The following is a 23,445-nucleotide window of genomic DNA, read 5'->3' as shown; positions in this document are numbered from 1 at the left end:
AAATTTACTATTAACCGAGGCTTCACGAAGAATGTGCACGAAAAGTGGATTCAACGGAGGAAGGGACACATAGGAAGGGACACATAGGAAGGGGAATTCTTTGCCTGTGCGTCCCCTCCTCCGTCGATAAAAGGAAAGCAATGCACCTACAATTGCGGATGCCTATGGGTAGCGGTCATTTCGCTATTTCGGCGAATCCAGATACCCGTTGGTTCCTTTGCCACATATTAATGTTAAAAAGAATACAATAACAATCCATGACTGACGTGCTATTAAATATTCCAACCTTTAATTTAATATAACTTGAATATCCCAGACAGGTCCAGTGATTCCTATGCCAGTACCTTCATCGTACAACGATATAGGAGAGGACGCGTCTCTGCGGGACCATGTTGGGCTGGTGTGGTACGACAGGCGCTTCTACGTGCCCTCCTCCTGGCAGCAGAATAAACAGCGCATCTGGCTTCGCTTCAGCAGCGTACACTACGCCGCACAAGTTGTGAGTATTATTAAATGTATTAAGAACATTAAGTTCATTTGAAAACATAAAACAAAACATAGACATTGAAGACATATATAAAATAAAATCCAATAAAGTATTTCAAAGCGTAATGCATTGTGAGTACTAGGGCAACATAAAAGTCGTGATGCGGGACGAACGAGGTGTAGTTCAAACTGGAGGTGTCCGCGTCATTCATGTCACCCGGCAATTGGACAATTGGATAATTTGGCAAACGTGAGCTGTCTCGTGAGACGCAGGCCGCGAGTTAAACGTCTCATTCACCTCGATAACAGATGACCTAGTATTCAATGCACTTTCTTGTAGGTTACGGTGTTTTAAAACAAATAATTTTCAGTCTCAAAAAAGAAGTAAATTACAATAATATCCTATATCCTATCTTCTTTCGCCTACAGTATTTAAAAAATTTACGTTCAAAGTTCTAAGAATCCGCATTTCGCTTGTAAGTACATTGATAGTTGAATCAGACAAGTTCTTTTACATAGGTATAGATAGTAGAGCAACATTGATTTTATATTCCCAAGGGCTGTTCGCGGGTCGATCGTAAAGTGCAATTTACGGGACAGTGCGGCGATATCGAGACGCGTCACAATGCCTCATTTATAATCGAATACAAATCATTTCGTGGTTGCCCACTACTAAAGTGCACGCACGATTTATGTGATAAATACGACGATCAATGTACCAATGAAAGCTTTGCGAGAAGCAACTGTAAATGCATAATTTTATTATAATAATAGTATAACTATTGACCTTCAATTCAGTCTCTATTTTGTAATTATTTATCTAACTACTTAACACTTTTTAAACAGTCATAAGCTTATAAGATGTATTGACGCGTGTCTAAAGACTTCCAAAGAGTGGAAATATAACCAAATTGATAACTATTGTAACTGTAACTTGACTGTCAAGCATCGCTATTTAATAAAATAAAGAAATTGCTTGACTTGCGTTCTATTGCTTTACCATCGTTATCAGTGATATCTTAAATTAAGAATCAAATTACAAAAATATCAAAGGCAGTGTTACGACAAATGGAGAGAAAAATTTCAATACACAATGAGATAATGAGAGTAGAGTTCGTTTTGCGTAACTCATGTGAATAGAAACGAACGTACGCTGCTGATAAAGAAATTATCTCATTCCTCGAGACGCGCGATGCAAAAGCGAACTTGTTTTTGAATCGATGTTGCTCCCATTATTTAAGGCCAGTACTATATGACAACTTAAGGTATAAAAAAAAGTATTCGCTTACTTTACAAAGCTAGCCAGCAATTTCGATCAGTAGGTTTCGACAATATTTGCCAACCAATTATAAATATCTACATATTCCTTACCAGAATCTAACAATGATTGTCAACCAGCTCATATCTTCAGTGTGTCAACACCTTTATGTCATTCATTCAAACTAGTGTAGTACAATTAGTCATTCTCGGTTGTTGCACTCGCGCTGATGGTTCACACGTACTTGCGATGCGCTTTGATTTCGAGATACATTAGTATTAGTGATTATTTAACTACGTACTTAGAAACTTTATGGTTACTTAAACAGGTTGCTACACTAAGCGGTTACCTTAGTGATCAATTATACTCAGAATCAACTCATCATCGACGTTGATTAATAACTAAGAAACTTTTAATAATGTTAAAAATACGAACTTTTATAAGTGTCATTGCATTATCATTCCGGTTTGTCCATTTATAAGGAACACAGAGCAGAGAGTACACAGAATAACAATTTAGATAATATTTTAAACACATGAATTAAATAAAACGATAACCCCGTACTGATAAAGACAAATGTATATAGGAATGTATATGCATTCACACGTTAATAATACATATGTATGGAACAACAAAATATCGATTATTACAACTGAATACCCATTCAATATCGTTTTAAAGGGTTTTAAATGTATAACAAATACATGTAGTATATAATATGTGTTCCTTTAACAAAGACACCGTTATCTTTTTTTTATATCATAAGGTGACAAACGAGCGAGCCACCTGAAATCACTGAAATAGCGAAGTGACCGTTGCCCATAGACATACGTAATTGCATATGCGTTGCCTACCATTAATCGACGGAGGAGATGATGCATAGAAAGAAAATATTTTCCCCTTCCATGCATCCTCTCATCCGGAAAGTTCACTTCCACTTCCCATCCTTTGAGAAAAAGGGTGGGAGGGGAAAGAGGACTAAATTTGGCCTGCGGGACGCACACTCATCAGACGAAACGCGGAATTGCTTCCACTTCACGCCTGTCTTCTGTGTGGTCGTGGTGTTTCACCGGGCGAGCCGGGACAATTCGTGCGAAGATGTTAAAGCGGGCTCTACCACTGTTATAAAATGTTAAAAATGTTCTTTGCATCATTTCGTGACGTATTACTTCAATAGCTGTCGAGAGTGTGATTGGAAGAGACTGGCAAATCCGGACTTGGTTTTAAAGATTCCATACTCGGCGCAAAGTACAAACGGCTCTAGGAAAGGTCAAAGATATAAGAAGGTTTAGGTTGAGAATTTCTAATTAGGCCTTTATATTATCTTAAGAAGTCGGAATAATTATTTTGACTGCATTTACCTAGATATATGGTCAGATAGGAAGCAACATGGATTTAAAAACGTTTCATACTTATTTCTTTTTTTGCAGTGGGTAAATGGAAAGTTAGTGACATACCACGAAATGGGACATCTACCCTTCGAAGTGGAAATCACGAATGTAGTCTGCGAAAAGGGAAGCAACCTACTAACTGTGGTAGTTGACAACACACTTTTAAGTGACACCGTACCACAAGGCAGTATTAGAGACACATTTGTGGGGTAAGTTATACTAATCTATCTTTATAAAGCGGAAGAGTTTGTTTGTTTAAACGCGCTTATCTCAGAAACTACTGGACCGATTTGAAAAAATCTTTTTTTTGTTGGATGGTTCATTTATAGAGGAAGGCTTTAGGCTATATAACATTACGCTGTGACCAATAGGAGCGAAGCGTCAGTGAGAAAGTATCTCGACATGCTTGCATTGGTAGGAATACTATCACACCCAGATCATGTCAATTAATTTTGTAATTAAATTACTTTACAAAAGTGTGAACTAATGTTTAGTTTTGTTTAAACCTTCCATAACATATGTGACATTAATCAACATTTTCAAAAATGATGGCCAATTAAATGTAAAATTAAAATACGAGGAAAGGCACAACAATGTTAAGTAATACATTGAGTTCTTTGACCATTTAATCCCTCGTATCCTTGATGAGGTCAATTGCATGAACAAAGCTGCCTGTCAGACACGTTGGGACATACTTAATGTGTTTGTGTAATGTTTCACACTTCGCTGCATTCTTATTTGTTAACTGTTGCTTGCATTTTATTGTTTACTTTTCTTTGCAATAGTAAACGATTAAAGTCAGATGACCTACTGCCTGACTATGAATAAAATTATTACATACTTTACATGTTTCTAAACAATTTTAAAGTAAACACGTTTAAATACTATTTTTCAGTTCTATTAGCGATCGCAGATCTACAATAAAAAATTAATTCTTATTATTTCTATGGTAGATAAATTATATAGTTATTTTCAAAAGTATTAGATGTAATTAATTTATATAGATAAAGATATTTATTTTAAGTCATATGTACCAATTTTTATAATATTTTACTATAGAAAAGCTATTGTATTATTATTTTTTTTCTGTGATATGATCGTTTACATTTTTTTTCTACTAATTCAAATAATTTAACGTTACGAAAGTAAAATATTAGGTATGTTATTATAAGGCTATGGTATAATTAGATCGGAAGAATCTCCAGATGCAATGCAGTATCAGCGTAATGTAATTTAAATTACAATGATTATAAAATACCACGACTTATTTGCTTTGTTAACCTTCTAATTGCTAATTTCGAAGTGCATTCGTACTCTTTCTAGATCTTACTATTGTTACTAATCTTACTAATATTGTAAATGCGAATGTTTAGATGCATGGATGTTTGTTTGAATGTATCTCCAGAACGGTTGAACAAATCTCGATAAAATTTGGCATACATATAAAACATAATCTGGAAGAACACATAGGCCACTAATTATGGGTCGCGGGTGATAGCTAGTATAAATAAAAAATAAGAATTTTTATCATTGATAATCAAACTGACGTTAAATAACGTAAGTTTGAATTAATAGTTCTTTTACTAATATATTTCTTACGTCTATCTAAAGACTGACAGAAATACAACAAAAAATAAACTTTTCAATATTCATAACATTTTTATCAAAAATCTATATCCCGTGTTACTTTTATGGTTCAATCAAATAACCTGGCTGTTTTATTGAAGCGATAAAGATATAGAAATCTCTATGAATTTGTTTATCGTGAAATTCCGAACATAAAACGATTATATATTTTTAATTTTAAAAATTCAATTTCCAATAGGTAAAATTAATATTTATTACTAGTAAGATTAAGGAAAAAATGCAGTTGTATAGTGAATGCAAATTACAAATTACTAGCTGTCGGCCGCGACTCGGTCCGCGTGTTTGTCTAAAAAAAAAATTAGGGGTGGACCTCCCTTAACATTTAGGGGGATGAAAAATAGATGTTGCCCGATTCTCAGACCTACTCAATATGCTCACAAAATTTCATGAGAATCGATCAAGCCGTTTCGGAGGAGTATGGGGACGAAAATTGTGACACGAGAATTTGATATATAAGATAACAAACATACCTAAACAATTTTACCTTTATAAGGCTGTAGTCAGAAAATTTGTAAAAACAGAGATGTTTGTATCATCAATTTACACATTGAAATAGTCCTAAATAAACCCATATACAATAAATAACATCTCATCCAGTCATAGTAGTTAATATAATTTTTCGTTTCTATTAAATTTGAGTATACATCAGCGTCTCGTACAAAATTGCGAGTTTCCATAAAAATTGGATGGTACTGTATTTCCTTATACAATAATCAAAATAGTGTCTTAAATTCAATAGAAATCCAAACTTTTCACTTTGAGGTTAGAACTTCATTAAATAAGCTTCCTAACAGCCTGTAGAATCAGATGATATTTTTGGCCGACTTCAAATAGAAGGAGGTTATGAATTCGTCCGTATTTTTTTAAATAGTATAATAAATAAAATTACTTATTTCTTACAGCATCAACAAAGTGAAACAAGAACAGACGTATACGTTCGATTTCTTCAACTACGCAGGCATACACAGAACCGTCTTCCTGTACTCCACTCCGCAGATATATATCGATGACGTCATTGTTAACACTGATATACAAGGATTAACAGGTAAGATTGTTTGTCTCACTTAAGCTCTCTCTTACCATGGGTTTCTGAAACCAAAATCTCTTTATAAAATGTATCGTCATCCTCCTAATTATCTTTGAAAAAAAAAGATAACAATATGTTTTAGTCAGGGATTTATCTCTCAGAAACCCACCATTAATGAGCATAAAATGATTTTGAGTGCAGTAATTAATGTATATGCAATCCTTCCATTTATAAATAAGTTGCGGGCAACTAAAAACGATCACATACTATGATGTAACTAGTTGAATCATAGTTCTATGAAAAACAAAAAACAATAGTTTTCCCAGTAATTAGGTCGAAACTGAAAGTGGATTTGATAAATGACAGAGATAATGTGATGATAATTATTTCTATTTACGTATAAATCAGTGATTCCCAAAGTGTTCTAGATGGACTGCCTCGAAAGACCTAGTGAGAGTATACAATTGCGTGAAATAAAATTAAGCGTTCACTAGTTGTAGAATCTCTCAGCAAAGGTTCGCTAAAACCACTGGAATATTATAAGGGGTCTATGATAAAAGTTTGAGAATCTCTGGTGTTAAGGACAGTACATACTGTGGTGTTAGAATGGGAACATTCATAGTGTACGTATTTACATGACAACAATGTGCTCGAGATGATATCAGCGGGCACAATGACGAACTCTAACGGTACGACCCATTTATACCGCGCTGCCTTTGCATCCATTGTATCTAACACTATTATACTAGACTAAGGACCAGTTCTTTAGCTATAGTTAAGTTAATTGTGCCCTTAAAGATTGATGCGTGATGCTGAACAAGTTATGTCATGGCTAGAAAGGAATAAATAACACGTTGAGTGCCGCTATGTGCTATTTAAGTGAGGGTAGCAGTAACCGTGTTAAGAGATACATTAGTATAATAAATTGTGAATGGCATAGTGTACTTTTAAATAAAAAAATCTTCAAATGTTTTTCTTTTTGCAGGTTTCATTGTGTACAACGTGACGCAGAAAGGTTTGAGCGATGGCGGCTCTGTTGAATGTTTGATTCAAATACTAGACAAGAATGACACGCAGGTGGCGGCGGCTAATGATTGCGCGGGTCTCATTGAAATAGGCAATGCTAACTTCTGGTGGCCCTACCTCATGCATCCCAATCCTGGATACTTGTACACTTTTAGGGTGAGTATGAAATTAAAAAATAACTAAATTTTAAATCATTGAAATGAAATGCACATTGGATTGCTTCAAATTAACGGTACCGAAAGTTTCAAGTTGTTAGCGTATTTTTAGAGGCGTCTGCAAACAGCGGTCCGTGTATGGTGAACCTAAATACGTACGTGTACGTCCCTTGTTCATAAAATTAAAATAACACAATAGAGATTTGGGGCATGATGACATGATAACTTGACCTATAACCTAACTTGCGTTAGGTCAAAAATATCTCAATCAAAGTCCTGTTATAATATCTGTCTTGAGCATATAACTGACAGATAAGTACTTAATTGTAATACGGCATATGGACAATCTTTGATTACATACTTGTATATAATTTAAGTTGTCAATGCACAATACAGGTTTTCCCTTCGTTTTACCATTTTCGATAACCTATTCCGCAATCAATACTGAAAGTATATTTACTGTAATTATTTATTTAGGTCAGTCTCATTGGAATTCAAGGTGAAACTATTGATACGTACAATCAAAAAATTGGTATAAGAACTGTCACTTGGAGCAACACGACTATTTTTATCAACGACAAACCAATTTATCTGAAAGGATTCGGAATGCACGAGGATTCAGATGTAAGTAGCAGTTTCAAAAAGTTCCTAATTTCTACTACTAGTTTCTCGTAACATTTCTATTACATTGTTCTAATTGATTTATTTTTTTAATGTTTTATAAATTCACAGTTACGAGGTAAAGGTTGGGACCCAGTTCTGTGGGTGAAGAACTTCAACCTGATCCGTTGGCTAGGTGCCAACGCATTCCGAACCTCGCACTACCCATACGCCGAGGAGATCTACCAGCTGGCTGATGCCCAGGGCATCATGATTATTGACGAATGTCCTGGAGCTGATACAGAGTAAGACAGATGCTTAAAGGTTTTGAAAGTCTAATGAGGAAGTGGGGGTTACTCGATTATATAGTAATATGGTACCATTTCTAATATATTGTTTGAAACAACTTACGAATTAAGTAATAAAGTTGTAGCAAACTCTATCAGTATTTTCTAACACATTCCAATTTATAATTTCTTCTATATTCTCCATATACTACCAAAATTATACTAAGATGTTTTTTTTCTTTTGCAGTTTATAAGTATTATTTTTATGTTGGCAGTGTATTTTCCGAAGCTCTACTAACTAAACACAAGCAGTCGCTGACGGAGCTCATCCGACGCGACAAGAACCACCCCAGTGTCGTGATGTGGTCAGTCTCCAACGAGCCCAGGTCCGCCAACCGACTCGCTGATGCTTACTTTGGGTAAGTTTTTATATTATTTGAAGATTGTCACCAACACTTTCTGCAAATCTGAAACATTTTGAAAAATGCTAAATTAAATTGAACTTTCCAGTATGTTTGAGTTAAATTAATTTTCTTTGCAGCGAAATAGTTCGTCACGTGAAAACCATGGACTTATCACGGCCTGTTACTATTGCCATCTCTCAACACTACGCAGCCGACAGAGCCGTAAGTCAAAAAGCTATATTCATTTTTTAATTAATAAAAGCAGTTTTAGTGTCTGAATCGGCAAGAGATTCAATACGATAAGTCGTTAAAGGGAACAAAACGATCCGCACTGAACGAATAGAAAGTTTGTAAAAATCATTGCCGCATTTAACGTGTTATGTCATCTTATTCAAATATCTTTATTCAGGGACAACACTTGGACGTGATATGCTTCAACCGTTACAACGGCTGGTACACGTCAACGGGCTCGCTATCCATGATCACCAACAACGTGGTGGATGAGGCCAACGCATGGCACCTTAAGCACAACAAGCCTGTCATCATGACCGAATACGGAGCTGACACCATCGCGGGGCTGCATCTCGTAAGACATGGTTTTGACTACTCATTTAGATATTTAGTATCATGGAAAAATAATAATAATAAAATTTGCGAATATTTCTTCCGTAATCTTACTAAACTTTAACAAGTATTTCCGCGTAATTTAAAAGTTTATAAAAATTAATATAAAACACGTCTTAGATTCCAGAGTACGTATGGGCGGAGGAGTATCAAGTAGCCTTAATGTCAGAGCATTTTAAGGCATTCGACAAATTGCGACAAGCTGGATTCTTTGCAGGCGAATTCATATGGAACTTCGCTGACTTTAAGACTGCTCAGAGTAAGTATTCTACTCAACCGAAACGAGAAGAAATAAATAAACAACAAACACAGAACCAATTTCATGACCTAATCTTAAGAAAAATCCTGTAACTTTTTTCTGCCTACTAGCTTGAAGTAATCAAAATCTTGTCTATATGGTATATGCAGAAATCCGTAGTCTCAATTGTCTTTTTAAAGTCCAATTCTAAAACTCAATCTAAATTTTAACAGCTCGCATAACTAATTATAATACTTTTTTCAGCAATAACCCGAGTAGGTGGAAATAAAAAGGGCATTTTCACAAGATCAAGACAACCTAAGGCCTCGGCACATCACTTAAGAGCGCGATACCTGTCCTTAGCGGCCGCGGACGCCGGCACAGCACCGCCAGACGTCTCCTACTACGTGTCAGACAACAGACCAACACATCACGAGTTATAAATCTATATAGATTATAGATATTTAAGATATCGGTATTACTTATTTTTGTTATATCGATGAATGTTTTGTGTGTTCGCCTTTTTTGTATGTATCCGTATGAGTCGTATAAACTGCCATTAATAGTATAAACTTTGTAATAGTTAAGTATTTTCTTAGTATATTACTGTTATGGATAAATGATAATTGCGCTATTTCAATAACTGACATAACAATTTTTTTTTCGTATATAGGTAAATTGTTATACTGCCAAATATTGTTCTACTTAAATTAAGTTGAATTTAACATTCCGATTAATTACAATTGAAAATACAAATACAAATTAATAGCCTGAAACGCCAAAAGACAAGCTAATGGAAAACCAATATTGTTTTATACTAAATTTTTCGATCTAAATTCTAAATCAATCAACCTACGCCAAAAATACGGGTCATCTGTTACTGCATTGCTCGTATTAAATAGCTATTTTATTCTAATAGTGTAACAAAATCACCAATTTCCGTCCACTGATCCGTCCTTTTGGTAAATAATAATTAGATTTTTTTCACTTTCATTACTTTAGACGGATTTTTTTTCAATTCAATCGTAGTAGTTAAAAGTAAACTACCCTGTTCGTTTGGTTAACATTGGTGATTGGTGTTTATTGCTGATTTAACATAGAGTTTTCAGAATTAACTTTAATGGAGATTGTAATATACCTATTCTGATTAATGTATTGAAATAAAATAATATCTATGTACTAAATAGAAATATTTGTGAAAACTCAGACCAATGTTACAGTAGAAGTACAATCAAGTTAATTTATTAGATATTGGTGTGTACAATTATCTATTTAACGTCCATGAATGTTGCTGTAATTTGACGGAAATATGAATTGTGTGTCGTGACTGTAAATATTTATGAGCATAATTAAAGTACAAAAGAATAAAACACGTTTTATTATTTTAGAAGTGAAGATTTGTATTTAAATAAAAGAATAAAACAAAAATATCTAATCGTTTCTAATGAACTCGAAAAACTTTATCGGGTCAACAAAAGCTTTCCAGCTATTCCTCAAAATTGCCAAGAATTCGAACTAAAACATTTTTTTGTCAACACATTTAATAAGCTGTGTAAATCATCATCATCATCAGAGGCAATACAGTCGCGAATGAATCTGGTCCAGTAAATATTTCCATGTCGGTCTACTTTATGATGTTGCCGGTATATTTAAGATCATTCGACATCATCTAGCCATCTTAATTTCAGTGTATCGCGTGATCTACCCCACCCTGGCTAACTCTCCAGTAGGCGTTTGGGCATTCTGTATGAAAACAAGATACCGTACTTAAAAAGTTATTGTAATCTATGGTTAAAAAATTCTTGGCTGTCATCTGTCACTTAAATTTTAGGCTGGTAATGTCATGTCAAAGTCACATGGTCAGCATTGTTTTGAGAACACATTCAGTATAATTCTAATAACTATTTTAAAAATAGTTATAAATTTTTTAACTTACATTAATTTAATATACGATCTTCGTATAAAAATGATTTGCATACAATGCAGTCACAGTGCTAAATACAAATGTCCAAAATGCCGTCAACCGTAGTAAGTTGTTTATTTTTACATGAATAAATCGAATCTTTGTTATGTTTTATACAAAACTGCCATTAAATTACAGCATATGAACTACATACTATGATTTGTTTTAGTTGCTCGGTAGGCTGTTATAAAATACACAAAGAAAATCCATGTTCTGCTTCTACCCCAGTAACAGAACCGAAAAGTAACGTAGTGCATAATACAGTAGAATATGAATATCCAACTGAAGACACAGTACCACTAGAAAAATTACAATTATTAGGTACGTAAAAATCAAGTTTAAAACCTTGTATCATTATTATGTTAAATGTTGACAAAAGCTTGATCTCAAGTTAATATTTATATAGATTATCATATTCAGAAAATGCACTATTTATTTATATGTTTATTATTTGCAGAACAATCTTCCGAGGTGAAGAAATGCTTAGAAAATCCATATGTTCGGGAAATGTTAGAATTATTAGACAAATCTGCATATCCTGATGATCTCATAAAAGAATATATGATTGAGCCTATATTCACTGAATTTGCCGATGCATGTCTCAAAGTTGTGCAGCCAAGAAATGATTGTGAATAAATGTTTAAAGAAACTAGTATATGCATAACCATACTGCATGCTATAATGTAAATAAAATCACTTCAAGTCTTCAAAACTATTGTGCGAAGAATGATGTCACTAGAGACTTAAGATGACAGATTTTTTTTTGTTGCTTTTGTATACAGACAAGGCATCTGCCGCACATTAGTTTTTTGAAAGGGCAATTGTAAGGATAAATACATACCTGCCAGTTTTAAGCAAAAATAGTAAATAAAAACAAACTAATATGAAAATATGTATTCATTCACTTCAACGTGGTTGTATTATTTTGAAAATCATGAGGTAAAAAAACAATGAAGTAATTGTATTTTATTACACATATTCATATTATATTTTCACAATAAATTAATTGTAAATGACAATGAGCAAAACAATATTATGTATTGAATAACGCCATTTGTAACATATTATCAAGTACATTTGATTTCTTTTTCTCATCTTCGAGTTGTTTTTCTAAATTATCTACTTCATCCTTATAATTTTTTAGTGAGGTAATGCTTGCATTTGCTGCATCTAAACTGGTTTCAAACTTTTGGTAATCTTTATCTTCAAGCATAGAATTCTCAATTTCATTGACATCTATCTTACGACGTTTGGCTTTAATAAAATGATCTATGTCCTCATCATAATCTACAGCTTTATGCTTCATCATACCAGAGAAAATATCGTACAACCAGTGAACATTGCGATATTCTTCTAGTGACCCTTTTTCATAAATGGCACATAAATTATCAAAATTATGCAAACTGTTTATCTTTTCATAAACCACAATATTTAAAAAATCAATCAAACTATATTTTTGGAAAATTTTCTTGAATTCTGCAGGTGGTGTTTGAGTATTATAAAATTCATTCGGAAGTGTTGCTATAACTTTGTAAGCTACTTTTTGAGGATTTTCTAAACATTCAACTTGACTGCAGTAACTTTGTATTTGTTGTTCCATATTAATAGCGTTCACAGGTTTAAATTCGGTGACCGACTGCACTAATTTTAACTTTTTCATAAATGCTTTAATTGCTAGCACATTTTCATTCTGTTTCACACTACTTGATATAAATTCATAAGGTTTTGGATATGGAGAACTGTGATCTAAGTATTGATCAAACTCCAATGGGAATGAAGGATAATTAAATATATCCATATTTGTTATAACATCTGTCAGTTTATCCACTGCCACATTATAACAGTTGACTAGCTTATTTAAATCTTGCTTAACTATTCCCATTCTGCTATCAGTTTCACATCTTAATCTTTGCCATATTTCATTACCAAGATATCTTTGGCATATTGATTTTAAGTGATCAATTTCAATTGGAGGACTTTTAGGACAATTTTTAGCTAACCATTTAAGAGCACTTTTGGTACACAAGTCCAAAGATTCATATAATTTGACCTTTTGCACTAAAAATATTTTAAAACTGGATATTATATTTTTATTTATTAACATGTCCAATTGTTCTTTTATTTTGTTTATGGCCACTTCATCCCATGTTGGTACAACAACAGCAACGGGAACTGATTGATATGAATATATACATTTTATTGTTTCTTCAACAGCATTCAATAAGTCAACCTCCTTTTCTTCAGCATAAAATAAAAATCCATTGGTACCTTCTATAGCTTCGCGATGTTTTGACAATAGCTTTTTGTTTACTAGACCAACAGATATGGCGAAATCCATTAAGTTGTTCCATGTCTGTTTTGAGACATTAATTAAACCATCGCTATTGTTTTTCTTATTTTTATCGCCTAAAACTTCTAGTAACCAACTTTCGACGTTTACTCTCCTATACAGCCATCTGTCAGATCCTGGAACTACTAAAGTCACTTTCCAAAAGAAACATTTATCATAAGGATAGTTAATTTCTTTCATTCTTTTTAAAAGTGTTGATCTAATTATTTCCAAAATGTTATAGGGTTTCAGTGAGGACATCTCATCTGGCTCAGTAACTTTATATCTTTTAAAGCCATATATTTTCATATTCTTTAATGGTGAAATTTTCATAACTCTATTCAAATTTCTAGCTTCCTCAGCAGGTGTAAAGTTTGTTAACCAAACTGGCGTATCTTCCAGAAAGCTCCGTCTTTTGATATTTTTAACGCACTGCTTCTTCCAAACATAAAACCATTTCTTCATCAATTTCTTCGCCCAAAATAGTTCGGCATTTACTTCTGAGGTGCAAATTTCTTTACACAAATCTTTTAATAATTCCTCTATTACTTTTTCAGAATTAACTATTACATCTTTTAAACTTTGTAACTCTTCTTCAATTAGATTTTGAACTGTTTCTTTCGTAAGCACTTCTATAAGTTCATCAACTAATGCTTGTGAATTCTTTTCAACCGTTTCCTTAAACGCTTTTTCCATCTCCGCTTTTTGTTTCAACTCTGCTTTTTTATCTTCCTCAACTTTTTTCTTTTTAAGCTCTGCATTTTTTCGCTCTTCTTCTATCTTTCTTTTCTCTTCCTCTTCCCTTTTTCTTTCCTCTTCCATTTTCTTCTCAGCTGCTTTAGTTTTTTCTTCACTAAGTGTTTTGATTGGATCATCCTCTTCTTCAAATTCATAAACATCTTTTGATGCCTTCCCAGAGTCAAAAATCTTATCTGCTTCTGTGTGTGCCTTTTTAAACAAGCTTCCAGGTGACAATTTACCATCTGTATTTTGGATATCAGTGGATATACTCTTATTTAATAGAGATGATTTACCCTTAAAACTGTCTGAAGAATTGAAACCGCCATTTAACTTATTTCCATCGCCGCTGCTAAGATCAAGGTTTTTACTGTACTCTACGATAATTGGCTTTTTGAAAACATAAGTTTTTAATACCGTATTTTCCTTGTTTATTTTACTGTCAGATACTACTTGCGGTTTGGAAAATGTGTAAACATTTTTAGTTGCAGTAATCTCTGGAGGTTTAGAAAATGTAAAAATGCTTTTATTCTCAGTAATTTCTTGAGATTTTGAAATTTTGATTTTCGACTCAGTAACCAGCTGAGGTTTGGAAAAACTGAAAATATTTTTCGTATCATTTATTTTGAAAACTTTTATAACGTCTGCAGGGGCGACCAATAAGGCGGGTTGGAATGAAAATATTCTTTTTGCAGTCTCATTTCTTACGGGTGGAATCGTTTTTGGTATTGTTTTGGGACGTGATATATCAACGATATTTTTCCGATTCTCTTTCACTATTTTTGCACTATCTTGCGCATCAGAAATATTTCTACCATCACTATTAAGCTTTCGTATTTCGGCTTTTAATAATTTTATATCTTTATTTGTATCATTCATTGTATTATATCCCAAATCTTCTGCTATCAACGCGGTTTCCTTCAAAGTTCCATCTTTATTGAAACTCGAATATAGAACATGATTACGGTAGTCATGTTTTGGGACTGGACCTCCGGCTATAACTTCACCTACGCTACTGTTCCGTTTCGTTTCTATTAGATTTGCAGCTCTAGATAAAGGATATGGATCACTGTCTTCTATGAATTGGTTTCTATCTAATATAATTGTTAATTCGGTGTCATTTTTGGAGAAACGTAATCCGTAATGATCTATGAATGATCTCATACTATCTACAGACTCAAATGCCAATGCTTTCATTATATCTTCAGCTGGGAACTTAGAGCCACCTCTTGGTGCATACGCTTTTACTATTCTAGCGAGCGCACGTGCTCTAACATCATTAAAGTATCTCAAAAGAATGCATGCTTGTAGGTAATTGGCTTTTTCTTTGACTAAACGGAAAAATCTGATGTAGTTGTTATTGTCCAGTGCTGTGAACACTTGTATTGCAAATGTAATAGATTCCGATTTTTGAATTTTTTCCGGTAATTGTTTTATCTGAAAAAAGAAAAAAAACAAACAATTATTATACTACATACAAGGTCGTTGGTCAGACGAGTTAATTATTCCTTATCTATATATATTATATTGTTATAGTTTTTATCAATATAAACTGGTCTTATCTTTCTTTTTCTTCTTACGGAAATATATAATCTGTCCCACTTCATAGTATAACATTCCAATCAATTACTAACCTCCCACCAAAAATTGGAGTCTCCCAAATTTAGCAAGGCAATGTATCCTCTGAATTCCGCTTCTCTTGGCTTCAGTTCAGGGCCAACATCAGCGTACATATGCTTGAGGGTCTGTAAGCACTTGGTCAAGTTGTCCGTGTTGAGCTTCTGATCGAACTGCGTGTGCGCCAAGTCCGCAAGTCGAGCAGCGCAGTGCGCGTGGAAACGTGCGCACATCTCTACCAGACGAATTGATTCTGAAAGGGATAATATTTATAAAGTCAATTGAAACATAATAAGTTTGTAGTTAGAATACTTTGAACCGAATGGCGGGCTTTTGTTACCAAGTGTCAGATTGATTAGTAGATTAGACATAAGAGATGATATTTTAATAGTGCTAGTGTTGCGCCGACATACCGACACAGTTTTCTACGTTACAGTAGTAAGAAGGAAGTAGCATTTACCTGCACAACACAACGCCTGTTGTGTTATATCTTTACGTATCCCACGAAACCGATCCCACATAAAATGGAACCAATCTGCTAACGTCACCTGCACAATTAAACATTTATTAATATGATATATCATAAAACACTTCTTATTAATTTCCATAATAACTTAACATTTTCAAGAATACATAACATTATCCAAAATTTAAATTATAATATATTGATTTAAGATAGAGCAACATTGAAGCAAGTGTACCTGTCGATCAGTATCGGCAATCTCATTCAACAGATATGCACAGGTCCTGGCGAGGACATGTGCCGGTCTGAGCTCGTAACACATCGGTATCTCCTGGTCAGCGGAACTGCGGCTGTACTGCTTCACCGCACGCCACGCCTCCAACTGACCGTCCGAATCTGCTACCGTCTCTAATGTCATAACCTGTAATGATGAAAGAAATAATGTTACTAACATTATAAATGCGAAATTTTGGACGGATGGATGTTTATTAGAAGGTACTTTACGAATGGCTGAACAGATCCTGCTGAAACTTGGCTACTAATTAAGTTTTTTTCTACACCGCGCGGACGGCGTCGCGGGCAACAGCTAGTGTTAAATATTCTTTGACAATTAGATGCTGAGAAAAGTTAACATGCACTGAAAAAATTTAAACCATTACATACCTGATGTTCAGCTTGCCGGTGTAATAATTCCTTCTCGGGACACATGTCTGGACAAGTACCAATTGTGGCACCACCCACTTTTACCCTAGACCCAGCACCACCCCAACTACGTAAGATCCTGAAATAGAAATGATTCAATTTGTTTATCATTCTCACATCCTTGTTTATTCATTAACAGTTATATTATAAGTGCAGTGCAAGCACATATATTTTTAGTATTAACACTGGAATAAAAAGAAAATTGTAGTTTCACATCACCTGTCTCTAGCATCAAGTGTTCTCCACTGTTCATCAGCAGATTGAGAGACTCTGGAACGCAGTTGGTGCAATTCACCCGCTGCTTCGGAAGTGCTTAAAGTTGTTGTGGCAGCCGTGATTACTGCTGGTGTCTCTATAGAACTCGGTGGAGCTCTATAAAGTGGTGGTGGTGGCTTTCTGTATCAATAGATTATTAGCTATAGTTTGCCACATTTATATTTCAAAAGTTTAGTTGACTATTGCAATACAATATCTGCTCAGTAAATTGTTTAAAAATGTATTAAACACAATTAAGTTTTATGATTTTAGTTGGTTTATCTAATGACATAAAACTGTTCAACATGAAAGTTTTATATACTTCATATTAGCATAAACACAAGCATTTGTCACTATAAATATTTTCTTATATATTATTCTGGGGACAAAAAAATACTTACATTTTTGGTCTTGCTATCTGTATAGTTTTTCTAAAACTCATTTTGGACGACCTCGGAGATGGAATTTTGACATTTCTTACAACAGGGTCTATTTCCATTGCTATAAAATGTAATATCAAATAAATTCTTAGCTCTTTGGCACTATTGGATAGTAATAAATTGATATTGAAAATTGCATGTGTTTCAATTATAATAAAATTTTACCTTTTTGTCGAGGCACTCTATATGTAGGACCACCTCTCATAGCTGATAGTTCCTTCTCCAGCTCTGGGTCTGGTAACCATTCAGGATCTTCATCTTTTTTATGCCGTCCGCTTGTAATGAGAAATTTTTTTTTAAATCAATATGACTTCTTATAATCATTGAAATTCATGGCATTCTAATAAAATAATTGAAAATTATTGTTGTTAACAAAATAAGGAATGTTTATTGGGATTGTTAATAAGTTAATCTATGCTGAATTAAACCATAAATAACATACATCCGCGTCTTCGTTCGAGTTACATCAAACATAAATCCATCAAATGCCCCTGCATTAAGAACTGCTTGCTCCGCACCCGAGATTTGTTCATATTCCACAATACACATTTGTTTCTTAGGAAGAAGTTTTATCTTTTGGACACGCCCAAACTTGCTGAAGTGTTTCTTGGCCGATGGCGTATCGAATAAACCATCAGGCACATTGGTACAGCTGCAATAGGAAGCAAACATAACAAACATAATTATGACTTTACTTATACACTACAATTAACATAGTTTTAATGTAAAATAATAGAAACAAGTATGACTTACGTGATCGATGTTTTTGTGTTAATATTATCGAACACATTGCTTTTCTTTTTTACAGAATTTGATTCCATGTTTATATCAACAGTTTGTCACATAATTTAAAAACACATTTTTCAGTACAGAGGTATATGACTTGTTTGTTTAAATAGTAAAGATATTAAAATTGATTTTAGTAGAACGAAGTTTGATTAATTTAAAAACATCGTGTAACTTATCGAAAAATTCATCACATTTATTAAATACTTGTCAAACATTTGCAACTGCCATCTGCTTTTCAAAGAGAATATTACTACTTCGAGCTGCTTGTCACCATCACCACAGAGTAGTGTAAGCACGTCTTGTCATTCGTAAGAACTCGAATATTTTCTATCATTTTCTGCTACACTTTGTAAATTTTTTTTGTATTTTTTTTTCGTAAATTGATTTAAATTAGTTTTGTGGCCTAGAAAATCAAGTTTATAATAATTCAGTAAAACGAGTTAACTCTATAATTTATGATTACCTTTCGAATTCTGTTGACAAAATAGACCGATAGATGGCGCGATGAAAGGAATAAAAATTAGTTATTATTTGTCTCAAATAACATACAATTTAGGAGACTCGAAAAGATGAGCGAATTTTTATTTTTCGTTGTCTGCTAAATATAATAACTTATTTTTTTTCGTCATCTGCCCTGGCAACCACAGCATGCTAATTATCTAAAGGTAGCTGTATAAAAACAAAGTATGGTTTTTAAATCATATCTACTATAAAATCAGTAAAACCCACGAATCAGCCCACTATAATCCCCACTGCGGGGCTCAGAGCCTACCCTTATTAGTAAAATGCTAGGTAAAAAGGTTTAAGTACTATTAAAAGAACAATTTATAGAGTACACATTAGAATTGACTCTTTCATTCACAAAGTGATAGTTTTACTGAATGAATAATTATGTAATCTATTTAGGCGTGACTGTTATATCCATTTGAAGGTGATGTAACAAGATTCCAATGCAAGAAGCATTTTTGTAGTTCCGGAACGTACCGGATGTGCCGTTCTCTCACTGTCACTTTCGAATACCGAATCGCGCCATTAGACATTTTGGCTATTTTTAGCTCACTCTACATTAGAGAGTATTTAATATGTTCAGTAGCTTCAGGTTCAGATTACCTTTCTTAAATACATCTAAATATATACTTATTATTCAAAATTATAAGAGTTAGATGACTTTTTTTTAATAAAACTTAGTTGCAGGCACCCAGCCCACGACTAAGATAGATTATCCTTACTAGACAAATGGCTCGGGGAAGGTTCTAGAAGGTGCCCACTTGTAGTAAAGAATTGTCTCAAAGCGGCATAGTCACTGAAATGTATAATAATTGTATTATAAAATATTTATTTTAGTCAGATTTTGTACTACACAACCCAATATAAAAGACACAGTATTTTGTAACGTTAGTCATAATATATGTGTTATACTTATACCCATGGAATATTTCCAAATGTAATCACATCTAAATAAATAATTCATGAGGCAATACTGTACTTACTGTTTGCTTAATTCCGGATATATTATAAATATTTTTTTTTTCTACTGAACCGTAGGTTCTCCACAATAAAAAGATTCGCCGTACAATAAAACAAAAAATGTAACTTATTAATTTATTAATACGTTTCACTAAGAAGAATAAAAATCTTCGTATTAATTACGTGAGCGCCATCTCTTTTCAGAATTATAACAAAAAATCCGTAACAAATTAAATTCAACTAAAATTATAAAATTAAGGAAGAATTACGCATACAATTAATAACAAAAGTAGTACGCGTAGGTTCCCGAATGTTGTACCTTTCGAATAGTGGAGTGAGCTTTTTGAAATCTGTTTGTTTGTTGTGAATAAGATAATATGAAGTTGTCTAAATGTAGTCATTAAAAGAATCGTGCATATTTTATTAACAAAGCGGAACCGATAGAGGTTTGGTGAGCCGATTTCTCGCCGGACGACCTTGCTGCGACCCTGCGACGGCGCGGCGCTCGCGCGAGCCACACTTTGTTGGAGCTTACGCGGCGGCAACGAGAAATTATCATCATTTGCAATGCAAACCGCGATTCTCTTCGCAATGAATCACTGCAAAAGCTCCATCTAAACTTTAATTGTATCAACTAAAAATATTCTTAAACTCTCGGAAAAGTTCTTTTTAATGCTATTGGCAACTTTGTTTGAAGATTTGTGACTAAGAAAAAGCACAATATACGAATTAAGATAAACAAAATGGCGGCAATCGATACACATAATATATGTTTGGCGGGAAATTTTCGGAGACTGGGGTCGAGGTGACGTCATCGCAATAAATTCGGGTGTCGCATTCCGTGCGGCCGTGGAAAGAAAGTGGCGGTCGCGGGGCGACCTTGCTCGGTGAAAGGCGCCGCAAGTGGCACAGCCGGAACCCGCTCTTCCCACGGACCGATCAGCCTCTCGGCCATGCCGTTATGCCGCGCGACTTTCGGTAACCGGTCCAATATGTTGGCGAAAAAAATGCACTCGAGTTGGACCGGTGCCAGCTTTAGATTCCGGACGGTGGACATAAAACACGGAATGCCTCGAACTAGCAACTATTTGCGCTATCTCAAACATCAGACAACTCCCATCTCGTTTCTCACTTAGAAAAAAACCTGAGACATGGAAAACATAAGAACTAAAATCTGTGTTGTACTGTGTTTATTTCTTTCAATAGGTATTCATAGTTTTATGCAGATAATAAGCAACTAACTCAAAGACTGACTCCTTTAGTTTGAAGAATCGACACTAAGGAAAGATCTCAGTGTGGTAGTAAGATAAGTTACCAAACTTATTCATATTTCAACGTCTTTTTCTACTTATATAGAAGACAATTGAAACGATTTATTTTAACTAGCCCGTATAAATTAGGGTGTTTTATCGACCGGAATATATTATTAACATTGTTATCTCTTAATTACTTTAAAATACTATTCCTTATTATAATATCGTGAAGGTTATCTCTGCCATGTTACTGGAACATTTTAGAGTCCTACTAATTTATCTGGCCTGATGTCTGTAGCACTGACAGTCTGCTACAGGTAATGACAATACAAGACATAATAAGATAGCTACTACAGACTTTATTTTGCCGATCGGACCTAATTAGTTTGTCGCACAATAATTTTATTACCGATCAACTCAACGCGTCTGTTTTTTCTTTCTTTCTAATCAAAGGTTAACCAATTCTAACATAAAGCGGACTCAAAGGCTGGCCGGGGTGTTCATGGCATCTTGTCTAGTTAATCAGTCTAGATCTAGCCCTTGAAATCCATAACATTATAAGTTAGGAAACCGTACTGTGCAAGGGTGAGAAACCTCTACGACCAGCTAAGTAATTACAATAAAAAAATAAATTCTTTTTTATTTAACAATCTATTTAATATCTGATTTCAATAAAATTATAGATTTATTATTCTTCATAAAAAGGTAATAACGATACCTATCGTATTAACAGTATTAGTAAAATATCGTTGAACCATCGAAGAAGTAATAATCAACATTGTTGCCGACACGAATACGATTTTATCCAGCTATAAATGTATTTTGCTAGCCCATTGTCGTGAAATTGCTTACAAACCAACAAGAGATTCAAATTACTAATAATGGCAACACCAATATAATAAAATGCCAATAGAAATACATGTTTTTGATTACCAACTTTCTAATAAGTAAATAATTACGTGTATGCTAGTAAAATTAATCGGTGAAAGGAAAGGGTGCTTAAGTCAATAAGATGAACCTAAAGTCATAATTAGAAAAACGAGTAGAATTTTTTTTCGATAAAGCGTTAAAACAATTCGAAATACAATCCACAAAATGTAGGTGCCCATTTCAAAGTTACAAACCTTTATAATATCGAAGTTATACAATGTTGTTTACCGCCAAATTTGGTTCCATTTAATATGGTAACTGTTCTGAAAATCATGCATTTTACCGTGCAACAATATCACGAAGCTGTCTGATTGCGATGGCACAGACCGCATCAGTGCGAGAGAGACGGCTAGCGGCGGCAGTGGCCTAGAATTCAGACAATTTCCGAGCGGCAACCGGCACCGGCGGCGCTGGCGACCGCTCGCCTAGCAACAGCGACTGTCTCGCCAACTCGCATCGCAGAGACCAATGCGCCCGCGCACATCTCCGCTGTAGAAGGTACACAGCAGTAAGACATGATTAAAAAAACGTCAATTGATTTTAACTTAGTAAAACTCAGTATTTATATTGGTCACCAATAAACTCGTAGGTTAACATACATAGCGTTAATATTAACAATAAATAATCTATATACACATAAATTTAAACATTACATTTGAATATATTTATAACTAGCTGTCGCCCGCGACTTTGTCAGAGCGGAATAAAAAAACGTGATTAATAGTATTTGTCTATCAACCTAAGTTATGCAAAATTTTAGCGAGATCCATGCACCTGTTACGGAGTTATCATCTAACAAACATCTATACATCCATTAATCCATCCAAATATTCGCATTTATAATATTAGTATGATTGGCATAAGAATACGATAAAGTCGAATCAGGAATGGTTAAGGAAAACCACAGGTAAACTTGATGTTTCTATTTGACTCCGAATTTCATATATTTCTTTAAACACAATTTGCACACACACAAACATTTAATCTTTAAAACAGACAACGACGCGAATCTTAAATTTTAATTTAATTCTAAGACTAAACCTTACTTCCAAGTTTCAAGCTCAATCTGAGCTTTAGTCAGAATATTGAACTTCGGTTCATTTTTAATTTTGTTAATATTTTTATCAATCTGTTTCTTCCAGGTAGAGACCAATTCCGGAATGGTAGATGTAAAAAAATATTAACAATAGAATGCAAGTCTACATCCAGGCGTGAGTCAGCGGCGCTCGCCGCGTCGGCCATAGCGCGTTGAGTCATTGCCTTCGGATCCAACGATCCCCAATCTGTAGTTTGCGGCCCAACACACATTACTTGCTTTTTTTTTATTAAAAACACGTTCAGATGATACCTACCGAG

The 23,445-nt window shown here is 34.1% G+C and overlaps 3 protein-coding genes across 4 annotated transcripts in view; 2 read left to right on the top strand and 1 right to left on the bottom strand.

The window, feature by feature from the left end:
* Positions 1-10,513, top strand: part of LOC106115856 (beta-glucuronidase) — a 29,368-nt gene extending 18,855 nt beyond the window's left edge. For both annotated transcript variants that reach the window (XM_013309447.1, XM_013309448.1), the window contains exons 3-13: positions 317-499; positions 3,175-3,344; positions 5,685-5,827; positions 6,795-6,991; positions 7,468-7,614; positions 7,723-7,895; positions 8,153-8,296; positions 8,419-8,503; positions 8,691-8,867; positions 9,026-9,164; positions 9,408-10,513. In XM_013309447.1, the coding sequence (XP_013164901.1) occupies positions 317-499; positions 3,175-3,344; positions 5,685-5,827; positions 6,795-6,991; positions 7,468-7,614; positions 7,723-7,895; positions 8,153-8,296; positions 8,419-8,503; positions 8,691-8,867; positions 9,026-9,164; positions 9,408-9,586 (1,737 nt within the window). In that variant the 3' untranslated portion in view covers positions 9,587-10,513. The remainder of the gene's footprint in view (positions 1-316; positions 500-3,174; positions 3,345-5,684; positions 5,828-6,794; positions 6,992-7,467; positions 7,615-7,722; positions 7,896-8,152; positions 8,297-8,418; positions 8,504-8,690; positions 8,868-9,025; positions 9,165-9,407) is intronic.
* A 365-nt stretch (positions 10,514-10,878) lies between these two features.
* Positions 10,879-12,035, top strand: LOC106115693 (zinc finger HIT domain-containing protein 3). Its single transcript, XM_013309148.1, has 3 exons — positions 10,879-11,171; positions 11,276-11,427; positions 11,564-12,035. Exons 1-3 carry the CDS (start codon positions 10,987-10,989, stop codon positions 11,740-11,742), a joined length of 516 nt encoding a protein of 171 aa, XP_013164602.1. The 5' UTR covers positions 10,879-10,986; the 3' UTR covers positions 11,743-12,035.
* A 49-nt stretch (positions 12,036-12,084) lies between these two features.
* On the bottom strand, positions 12,085-18,660 carry xmas (RRM_XMAS2 and SAC3_GANP domain-containing protein xmas). Its single transcript, XM_013309538.1, has 10 exons — positions 18,404-18,660; positions 18,093-18,302; positions 17,816-17,925; positions 17,612-17,711; positions 17,175-17,351; positions 16,917-17,034; positions 16,492-16,674; positions 16,251-16,338; positions 15,808-16,043; positions 12,085-15,610 (listed from the first exon to the last, which is right to left on the bottom strand). The coding sequence occupies exons 1-10, from the start codon at positions 18,469-18,471 to the stop codon at positions 12,140-12,142; spliced, it is 4,761 nt and encodes a 1,586-aa protein (XP_013164992.1). The 5' UTR covers positions 18,472-18,660; the 3' UTR covers positions 12,085-12,139.
* Positions 18,661-23,445: the final 4,785 nt, after the last annotated feature.

This window comes from Papilio xuthus, unplaced genomic scaffold (genome assembly GCF_000836235.2).
Source record: "Papilio xuthus unplaced genomic scaffold, Pxut_1.1 DF827777.1, whole genome shotgun sequence".
Classification (NCBI taxonomy): domain Eukaryota; kingdom Metazoa; phylum Arthropoda; class Insecta; order Lepidoptera; family Papilionidae; genus Papilio; species Papilio xuthus.
Note: the sequence above shows the minus strand (reverse complement) of the source record. Positions and strands in the feature narration are given on the sequence as shown.

Bases quoted from the DNA above. Each gene is read 5' to 3' on its own strand.
- LOC106115693 (XM_013309148.1), top strand. From the start codon at position 10,987: ATGTCAAAGTCACATGGTCAGCATTGTTTTGAGAACACATTCAGTATA. The intron at 11,172-11,275 runs GTAAGTTGTTTA...GATTTGTTTTAG, and splicing joins CCAAAATGCCGTCAACCGTA to TTGCTCGGTAGGCTGTTATA. The intron at 11,428-11,563 runs GTACGTAAAAAT...TATTATTTGCAG, and splicing joins AGAAAAATTACAATTATTAG to AACAATCTTCCGAGGTGAAG.
- xmas (XM_013309538.1), bottom strand. From the start codon at position 18,471: ATGGAATCAAATTCTGTAAAAAAGAAAAGCAATGTGTTCGATAATATT. The intron at 18,303-18,403 runs GTAAGTCATACT...TTCCTATTGCAG, and splicing joins AACACAAAAACATCGATCAC to CTGTACCAATGTGCCTGATG. The intron at 17,035-17,174 runs GTGATGTGAAAC...TTTCTATTTCAG, and splicing joins ACACTTGATGCTAGAGACAG to GATCTTACGTAGTTGGGGTG.